The following is a 6,545-nucleotide window of genomic DNA, read 5'->3' as shown; positions in this document are numbered from 1 at the left end:
TGTACACAGCACACAGTTCAGAACACAACCAATTAATGTCAAAAATATTCAGCCAACATGCTTCCAGAGATTTGAGAGCATCTAGAAAATGCATCTAGAAGTCCTTGAATCTTTTTGGACTCAGCAACTGGACAAATTAAAGTTTCTCTCCACTTTCAAACTTTACTGACAGCTGATAGTGTCAATAACCTCCAAAAAGAGACATTTTTATGTTGTTTGGCCTTCTCTTGCTCTTTTTTTCTGAGGTTCATGTGCACCTACCTCTACTACCTCTTTCCAAAACTCATCAAATGTTTGTCATGTTTGGTGAATTTGCTCTAATGTCTCACCAATCTGCTGAATAAAAAACCCAGTATCATACATCTTGGTTTGAAGAACGTCAAACAACACTTCTGTCACTTTAAATATGTCGCTGTAGAGGCAAAGGAGAAACACAGACTGAAACACATCAAGTATGGTCAGAAAACCCTTGGCAGAGGAGAAAGACTGAGCACCCCAATCTGCTGAGTTTTGCACCACACTTTTGAAGAGTTTGATTAGAGCTTCTCAGCTCTGCTTCACAGTTTGTACAAGCCTTGAATGAAAATTCCCCCCTTGTGGTACAACGAGAAGTTCATTTAACTGTGTTTAGAAGTTCAGCCTCTTTTGGAGATAGAGAGAAAAACGCAAGTATTCCTTCTAAATTTTTGAAGAAAATCCGACATTTTCAGATACCATTTGCTGCAAAACTGAGGACAAGATTTAAAACACAAGCATAGCAATAAACAAAAAGTGCAAGGGGGAACTTTTCACTAACACATTTCTGAAGCCCACTCACATTGCCTGCTATTACTGCTGCATCATTGTATGTCTGAGCTACCAACTTGTCACCGAATTTGAACTTCTGGCACACTGTTTCAACATTCTGGGTAAAGGTCAGCTGCAGTTTGATTGTTACTAACATCAGTAAAACCAATGAAGCATTCTGTGCCAGCACCATTCTTGGTCATGTAATGCAGTACAGTTGAAAGCTGAGACTAACTGAATATCTGAGGTTTTGTCAAGTAAAATAGCAACAAACGGTGCTTCCTCAATTTCTTTGGCAATGGCAAAGTTGGAAAGTACTTACTGCTTCAGTGAGGTCATTCTGAATTCTATTCCGTGTGCCAGAATAAAAAGGTAGTGGTTTCCAAATGCAGGATCAAACTCACTGACTAATTCTAAGGTATCTACATAATTGTCCCAGTTCAGGGAATCATCATGTGACTTGTTAATACCTATGAAACACCAGCTCTTGTTCTCTGAGATGACATACCATACAAATTAGACCTTGCTCTGATCTACCAGGGACAATTTAATTGTACACTTGAATGCCTGGTGTATTCAATTCTACACTTGCAATGGGAGTTCTCTTTGGCTTGGTCTCAGCTGTAGGACAGCACTGGTGATGAAAACACAGGTAACAGTGATTTCCACCATTCCCTGCCTGGCCATATTGATTATTCTCTTTGCTTTTCCACACTTTTGTTTTGCCATTAATGAGACATTCATTATTCCATATTGAGCTTTATACAGCAACCCGTATGTAAACTTTAATCTCTGCCTGAAGCTCTTACCAAAAAATATTGTTTTGCAAAGCAGTGGCTGGTGAGAGAGTGTATGGCACAGAACAGAAGAACATATGAAAGAGAAGCATATAAAAAAGATAGTTTTCAAGGTTACACTTCAAAATAGAAAGAGTCAGGAGTGTTAATGAAGCAGAAACAGTAGGGGGACATTTTGTTTTTAAGTACCTTAAATATTTAAATAGATTTCTTATTTTAGAAAATGTACAGTTTCAAATTAATTGTGTGCATAATTATCTAAGGGCTTTGTTTAAAATGGCAGTTACAGTGTGCATATCATTTCTCAATAGTGTGCTCTATGAATTTCCAGATTCTCCCGTATACAAGTTTAGTGGAACCTGGTTACCACTGACTGACTGCTGCTTACCTTGGTCCCTCCCTCCAGTGCATGCCTGGTGTCAGGAACGGCGGAATCTCCCTGAAACTGAGGGGGCCACTAGTGCCTGGATTGTGGCCCCGTCTCCCCGCACTGCCCTTTCTCCCCGAGCCCCTGCCTTCACATTGCCATTTCTCTGCAAACCCTGCCCTCACACCCCCCATCCCCCTGAGGCCTCATCCTCACACTGCTCCTCCTCCCCAAGCCTCTGCCCCCGCACACAGCCCATTCCCCCCGAGGCCTCACCCCGCCTCTTCCCCTGAGGCCCTGCCCCCCACTTGCTCCTCTCTGCCTCCTTCCCTCCATCACTCCCCCTTATGGCCAGTAAAAATTGATGGGGCCATGGCCCCTGGCTCCCCCTGTTCCGACACCCTGCTTTGTGTGTTCAATTACACATTTTGCATGGCTGACATTCCACAAAATGGCTTCCTCCATATGGTGCGTGTGGGGTCATGCTGTTCAGATAACAGCATTTTAAATGGCATCCTCCATGCTCATTCAGGGGCTGGATGTAATCTGCCCGCAGGCTCCCAGTTTTTTCTGCAGCATGCGTTGCATGCACAGATGGCATGCCCCTCTCTGGGAATATGTTCCTAAAATATTTATTGGAGGCAGAATTGATTAACAAGTTTGCCCTAGACAAAGGAATTTTGACTTACCTGTCTGCCTTGGAAACTGTTTTGCATCAAACATCGTTAAACCAGCACAAAGGATGCTTCATTTGCATTTTAGGTCAACAGAAGAACAAGGTATCAGGAGGACGAACAAACAACATGGCGTCAGCTTCCTGAAGCACAAACAGCAGGGGAGAAAAACCTTATTTGGGGATGCACTTCAAAATATATTTTTTCATTATATTACTGGACTATAAGAAGCAGGGGCGAGAATCCCTTAGTTACCCATCACTTAAGGGACAAAGGGACCAGGGCTCCTAGAATCTGTGAAAGGTGGATCCCTCAGCCATGTGGGTTAGGGACACTGAGAACTAACTGCAGGTGAGACAGTGTCTGAGATCAGGATTGTCATTTACTAAGTTTTAGACACTGGAAAGCAGGTTTTATTTTTGTTTTATTTGTGGCCACTTCCTGTTTCTATTATCCTTGCTTAGAATCACTTCCAGCTCTGTTCTTGATTAATAAACTGATTTTTGGTTTTGCCATAAAATTATCCCAGTGCTGCGTATTGAAGTAATGTGTGGGTCTTCAGCTGAACTGATAGGCTGGTGTCTGCACTGTCTCTTTGGAGACAGTGGACTTGGTATTTTTGTGGGCATCCAGTGAGGGGGCTGGATGCTGCAGAGGAATGCTCTTCCAGGGGGGTTGGGAACTGGGATGCACTGACTGTTACCTGCAAGGCAAAGTTAAGACTGGCAGAGTCTCAAGGTGTGTACTGAGGAGGTGGACAGACTGGTGTGGCAGGGAGTTGACAGGCTGTTTAAGCTCCAGCAAAACTGTCTCTGGCTGAGGCAGAGGGGTAAGACTCTGGCTCCTGGTTCTGAGAAAGCATCCCACAGGGATAGATAGACAGGGCTGAATCAGCAGGGTCAGGGCGGTGTTGCATGTTTGAATTTAATAACGATTCAAGTCTGGCAAATAGGCTCCAGTGGAATTATTTAATCAAAGATTGTCAATCAGAGATCAGTACAGCACTATACAGAAGGAATAGATACATTACCACCCTTGGTGTCAGGTAAAGAGCTGGCCTCTGTGTCTCTACCAGTTTTTACTCCCCAACCTAATTTTCACGCCTTTTGTCTTTTATAGAGTGTGACACAGAGAAACTCCTTTTTGGAGAGAAAATTGTTTCCTGTGATTAATTTCACCATGTGTTCTGTTTTTGACATTACTGATGGAATTTCTTTTATGGTGTTCAGTTTGCCTGATTGATGAGTAAAAAGGAATCTCTAATCTGGTTTCTAACACTGTAGAAACTGATGGTTTTTAATGAGTTAGAAACATCTTTCAATGGGTCATTATTTCATCTGATAACATCTGATAACAATTATCCCTTATCAATCACCCAGTTTTGTTTATTACATACTTCTGTAGACTTTTTAAGTAGCTTGAAGGTGTCTTTTCCCTGGACACCTGGATTCCCACGGACCTGAAGATGCTGAGGATAATTAGATACAGCTCAGCTCCATAAAGATTTTTTTGAGAATTATTAGTACGTGAATGAATTTAACATACAAAAAGGAAAAGGGGACTAAGAGGGTTAATATTTACTAACAATGGTGTTTCACAGGGCAAGGTGGAAGGGACAGGGCTACCCACTAAGATTCTTGGGTTTGAGCTTTATCTTCCTGTGTTTACTGTTAACCAAAGTCATTAGGAGTTTAGCTGGAGGAGCGTTCAGGAAGGCGCAGACATGTATGGTACCTGATTACCTGGGAAGACGGAGTCCAATTCCTTGGACTTTTCTGTTAATTGATAACCTGCTCCCTTGCCAGCCTGTGGCACAAAGAAATGGGAAGATTTCTGTGAGCACAAGAGCCAGGGAATCGGTATTCAACCCTCACAAGAAGGACCAGGTGTCTGTGGTGAGTCACTTGCTAATAGGGTCTGCATGGGGCTGGAGCCAATGGTGAATGGGGTCACCAGGACCTGAGGGTCATGGGGCAGGGCTCCAGCTCTGCTAGAGGGACGGGGCGAAAATGGGAGAGAGAAGGGAATGGGAAACATGAGGATTACAGCAGATGGCCAGGCTGAAGGGGCAATAGGAAAGGTCAGTACCAGGGCAGGGGACAGAGGATGTGGAGGCTCTGGGTTGGTGGTGGTGTTGTGAGGATAGGGCTTGGTTTGAATTTAGTGGACTCTTATGGGTTAGGTTGACAGTACAGAATGTGCCATTCTCTGGGTTCGCCTACATTTGAAAGGAATTTTGGATGAACTTGAGGTTTTTCAGGACAAACAGGACTGATAAACTTCAGGAAGAACCCAAATTTTCTGAACTATCTGGTGTCTCATTCCATATTGATGCCACCGCTTTGGAAGCTCATTCACTCAAATTCAGAAGGTGTCATTTTGAGCAGTGGGGTAGGCGAGGCTGCATCTTCTGTGCATGGTGGCATTGGGACAGCCTGCAGGAAAAGGTAAAGAGCTGAGGTCAGAGATCTGGCTCTATTCCTGTTTTCCCCCCTGTATGACCCTGAGACAGTCCCTTTGTCATGCTGTTCTATGCAGTGGGGATAAAGGCACTTAGCAGCCTGTCAAGGGCTGCACACATTGTGTCTGGCAGGACTCTGGGCAGCCCAGTGGACAGAGTCACCAGCCATTAACAAATCCATAGGCGAAGTGTAAGTGAGTGCACATGTGCATTAGTCAGCAGGGTTTCTAGCTTTTGCCATTTCATAGATTCCAAGACCACAAGGGACCGTTGTAATCATCTGGTCCAGTGGTGTGCAAACTTTTCCAGTCAGCCCCCCCCACCAGTAACAGCATCTGTTTGCGCTCCTCCTCCAATACTGCACAGCCAAGGCTTCCTCAGCGGCGGAGCTGGGGGCGGAACTGGGGACGGGGGAGGAGCTGGGGCTAGAGGCAGAGCTGGGCTCAGGGCAGAGAGGGAATGAGGACAGAGCTGGGCTGGGGGCGGAGCAGGGGGTAGAGTGGAGCTGGAGGCGGACCTGGCCTGAATGCGGAGTACGACTGGGTCTGAACAGGGTTGAGGGTTGGAACTGGTCTGGGCGCGGAGCAAGGTTGGAAGTGTGGCGCTCCCTCCCTGCCCCCTGTGGGGGCTGGCCTTGCTCCCACTGTGCACCCCCCCAAACATTCCTCCATGACACCCTAGCAGGGCACGCACACAGTTTGGGGACCACTGATCCAGTCTGATCTCCTATGTAACACAAGCCAAAGAACTTCCTCAAAATAATTCCTAGACCAGGGGTCGGCAACCTATGGCATGCATGCCAAAGATGGCACGCGAGCCGATTTTTAATGGCACGCTGCTGCCTGCCCGAGTCCCAAGGACACGCAGCCAGTGAGGGGCAGAGCCCGCGCTGCCCCAGAGAGGAGCCGCCTCAGCGGCCTGCCTGTGGGCTCCCGCGTCCCCTCACCCGGCGAGGAGCCCTGCCTGGGGGCACGGAGGGGCCGCTCACCTGGGCCGCCTTGGTATAGCTGGCCATGGTGGATTGGCGGCGCGCCGGGGGAGCGGGTTCGCTGCCGGACCCGGTCCCGACTCCTGGCGGCAGTAAGCGGGGGCGGTGGAGGCGGGAGAGGCCGGCGGCGGCAGCAGCGCCGGCTGCTGAGCGTCCCCGGGAGGAGGTGCCCGGCCGCGGCCATAGATCGGTACTTGCCGGGAGGAGCACAGAGCCCCGCGGCCTGGCAGCGCTGAGCGCACAGCAGATGCGGGCGAGCGGGAATCGGTGGTGGCCAGAGATCCCTGGGGCGAGGAGCTCGCATACCACGGGGTCATGCACTGCCCGGAGTGGCTCCTCCAGACACAGCCAGAGGGGACTCTCTCACCAGGGGGCACTAGTTGCGCTTGTGCGGTGCGCCGCGGGGCCCTGAGTGGGTGAGCCAGCTGGGGGCCGCGGGAGGTGGGGGGAGCCCTCTGTCCTGACCCCCCCC

General features: G+C 48.1%; 1 protein-coding gene across 1 annotated transcript in view; it reads left to right on the top strand.

Annotated features, from left to right (window-relative positions):
- Positions 1 to 6,388: 6,388 nt before the first annotated feature.
- Positions 6,389 to 6,545, top strand: part of LOC112108730 (sodium/nucleoside cotransporter 1-like) — a 55,245-nt gene continuing 55,088 nt past the window's right edge. The window contains exon 1 of the mRNA XM_029910738.1: positions 6,389 to 6,489. Coding sequence (XP_029766598.1) covers positions 6,389 to 6,489 — 101 coding nt within the window. The remainder of the gene's footprint in view (positions 6,490 to 6,545) is intronic.

This window comes from Terrapene carolina, unplaced genomic scaffold (genome assembly GCF_002925995.2).
Source record: "Terrapene carolina triunguis isolate 2854851 unplaced genomic scaffold, T_m_triunguis-2.0 Scaffold67, whole genome shotgun sequence".
In the NCBI taxonomy this organism is placed as follows: Eukaryota; Metazoa; Chordata; order Testudines; family Emydidae; genus Terrapene; species Terrapene triunguis.
Note: the sequence above shows the minus strand (reverse complement) of the source record. Positions and strands in the feature narration are given on the sequence as shown.